Source organism: Camellia sinensis, unplaced genomic scaffold (assembly GCF_055761805.1).
Source record: "Camellia sinensis isolate YWXY unplaced genomic scaffold, ASM5576180v1 Unanchor3, whole genome shotgun sequence".
NCBI classification, from domain to species: Eukaryota; Viridiplantae; Streptophyta; class Magnoliopsida; order Ericales; family Theaceae; genus Camellia; species Camellia sinensis.
The window spans coordinates 12,290,464-12,293,203 of record NW_028129178.1 but is presented as its reverse complement, the minus strand read 5'-3'; the positions used below and the strand labels follow the sequence as shown (position 1 = coordinate 12,293,203).

At 37.0% G+C, this 2,740-nt stretch overlaps 1 protein-coding gene across 1 annotated transcript; it reads right to left on the bottom strand.

Annotated features, from left to right (window-relative positions):
• Positions 1-746: 746 nt before the first annotated feature.
• LOC114315423 (zinc finger protein ZAT10) lies at positions 747-1,586 on the bottom strand. The gene has a single exon (XM_028262037.2). It carries the CDS (start codon positions 1,488-1,490, stop codon positions 804-806), a length of 687 nt encoding a protein of 228 aa, XP_028117838.2. The 5' UTR covers positions 1,491-1,586; the 3' UTR covers positions 747-803.
• Between the last annotated feature and the right edge of the window lie 1,154 nt (positions 1,587-2,740).

The window sequence follows — 2,740 nt, the reverse complement described above, 5'->3', positions numbered from 1 at the left end:
AAGAATATGGGTTGGATGGAATAAAACTCTTAGAAAATGGATTTATCAAAAAAGCTCCCTAAAAGAAATCTTATTAAAATTTAGGATTTAAGGTGAAAATTCAAAGAAATGGGAGGTTTAGAGAAATTATGTAAGTGCTAACGACAACCCTCTTAATCAAGCATTATGCAATGGTATCTTCTATAAATGACAAAATTATCCCTTCAATGTTGTATTTGGTTTATAATTTGTGAAGAGATTTAGAAAAGAAAAGAAAAAAATAGGTGAAATGTGTGTAAAATAAAGTTACATTTTGCATACATCCACGCACCTTTTTTTGTTTTTATTTTAAAATTCATGAATCAAACAGAACAAACACAACACAAATAAGATTTTCTGAGTACTTATAAAAGAATATTTTATTCAATTCACGACCGTTAATAAGACTACCCAGATGAAATATTCTTGTGACAATATAATTAGAGATGCATATGTTATACAATTTTAAAAATAGTGTATATTAAAATTTCCCTATATATATTTTCTTGGCAAGGAAAGAAAACATTCTTCAAAACCTAAAAATGTGCAACTGAAAATTTAAGCCTAATTGAAAACCTTACAAAAATAAAATTCAAAACAAGGTAAGAATTGCATCATAACAAGTACATCGTTTTTTAAGCAACAAAAGAATAAATTTAAATTTCCACTGTCACATGATAAATACATAGACAACAAATAATAATGCATCAGCCGAAAAAAAGGGGAAGTTAAAAAAAAAATTCTAAATTAATTCCCCGAAATCCCTAAATTGTGATCCTAATCGGCTAATCTAGTGATATAGAAAGAGAGACTTGGGATTTAGCCGACAATAGAAAACGGGGCTTCTTGGCTGGATGAGGTGATTCGACCTCCTCCTCCCCGGCGAATCGAGGACAAAATTGGGGCAGGGCAGCAGGCAGGTTCAAGTCGAAACCTCGGTGGCTGTTGGTAGACCCCACACCTTCCGACGAAGTGAGGCCGCTGCTGCCGCCGTCGTAGTGGCAGCGCTTGTGTCCACCTAAAGCCTGTCCAGTGGGGAAGCACTTGTGGCAGATGGAGCACTCATGCGTCCTACCACCGCTGGTTACGGTGGTGGTACCCGTGGAGGTACAAGTGGACTGGTCGTCAGATCCGGCGAGCTTCCGGTGACTGGCCTTGTGACCGCCTAGAGCCTGGTAGGAGGCAAAGGCCTTGTCGCATACGCTACACTTGTAGACGAGCTTTGACTCCGATGAGGAGGATGATGGAGGAGGTGTGGAGTGGCGGCGTTGCGAGGCGGAGGAGGTGGGGCCGCCGCGAGCAAGCATGATAAGGCAGAGAGCGAGGTACTCTTCTTCAGTGGGAGGATTTTCCATACGAGGACGCTTTGAGCGCTTGCCCTTGTTCCAGGGCTCCAGATACGTTAGGCTTACGTTTTCATGGTGGAAGGTAGGGGTGGCGGCGCTGGGTGAGTTGAGAGCTTCAAGAGCCATTTTAGAAACCAAATTCAATAACAGAGTATTTTAGAGATAGAGAGAGAGAGAGAGAGAGAGTCGTTGGAAGTTTTGGAGTGAGTGAGATGAGTGGGGTGGGGGAGGCTTATATACAAGAACGTGGAGAAAACAAGGAAAGAGGAAGGTGCGTCACTAGTGTTAGGAAAGTAAGAGTAGTACTACTCTCTCTGTATATGTATTCAAAGTTACATTATTATACCAATTGCGTAGCCAAGCACGTTTTGTTTGAGCTTCCTTAACGATCAAGCACGTTTTGTTTGAGTGCCTTAACGACCAAGTGGTGGGAGTGGACTGAATTGAGAGAGAGAGTGAGTGAGTGGGGTCCTTTTGGGGTGGGTGTGGTGTGTGGGGAAACTTATTAAAGGCCAATTCCTATTCCAAGTTCAAAGTTCCAAGTCAAAAGAAATACCCAATTTAACACAATCAAAATAAAAACAAAATAGAATACAACCGCGTTGCTCTTTCGCAGCAGCAGCCAGCAGCCGTCCGCGGCGACTTTTCTTCCACAAGTCCTTTCTACATCTATTGACTGTTACATGACCCGTTCCGTATTTTCACTATTGCTCTTCAATTATACACCGGCCGTCCTATTTTATTGATTCATTTTTTAATTTTAATCTGATTTGAAATATTTATTTATTTTTTTTTATTTTGAGATATTAAATTTTGTTAAATTTTTAAAATTATCTCTTATAAATCATTATAAACACATTTTAAAATCTAGATACAAGGGCAATGGAAGAAAAATATTTAAAAATTAAAATTAAAATATAATGATTACATATCTTTTTATTACGCCTTGTTTGGTATAAACTAAAAAAGTCAAAAAGTCACAAAATCACCATTATATTTAAGTCACATAACCTCTCTATCACATTAATAAATAAATTGTGACGGAGGGAGTAAAAACCAACAACACTGCAAATCTATAATTTATCTACAAATATGAATAAATAAATGATTCAAATTTATTTCACTCGTAAACCCTACATTTCATCAATTTAATTTTTACCACACATGTCTATTGTTGGACAATTATAAGTTCGCAGATTCTGGGTCCCTACATTTTTATTTTTATTTTTTATATAATAAAAGGATATTTTAACATGTCACTATTTGTCAGGTTAAAATTAGTTGAAATTAAAAGAAAAATGCTATAAATCCTAATTATGCATCTCGAATTTATCCCAAATGAGACTTGTACGGTTGAGATTGAATTTATGTAATGT

Coding starts and splice junctions, on each gene's coding strand:
- LOC114315423 (XM_028262037.2), bottom strand. CDS start 1,490: ATGGCTCTTGAAGCTCTCAACTCACCCAGCGCCGCCACCCCTACCTTC.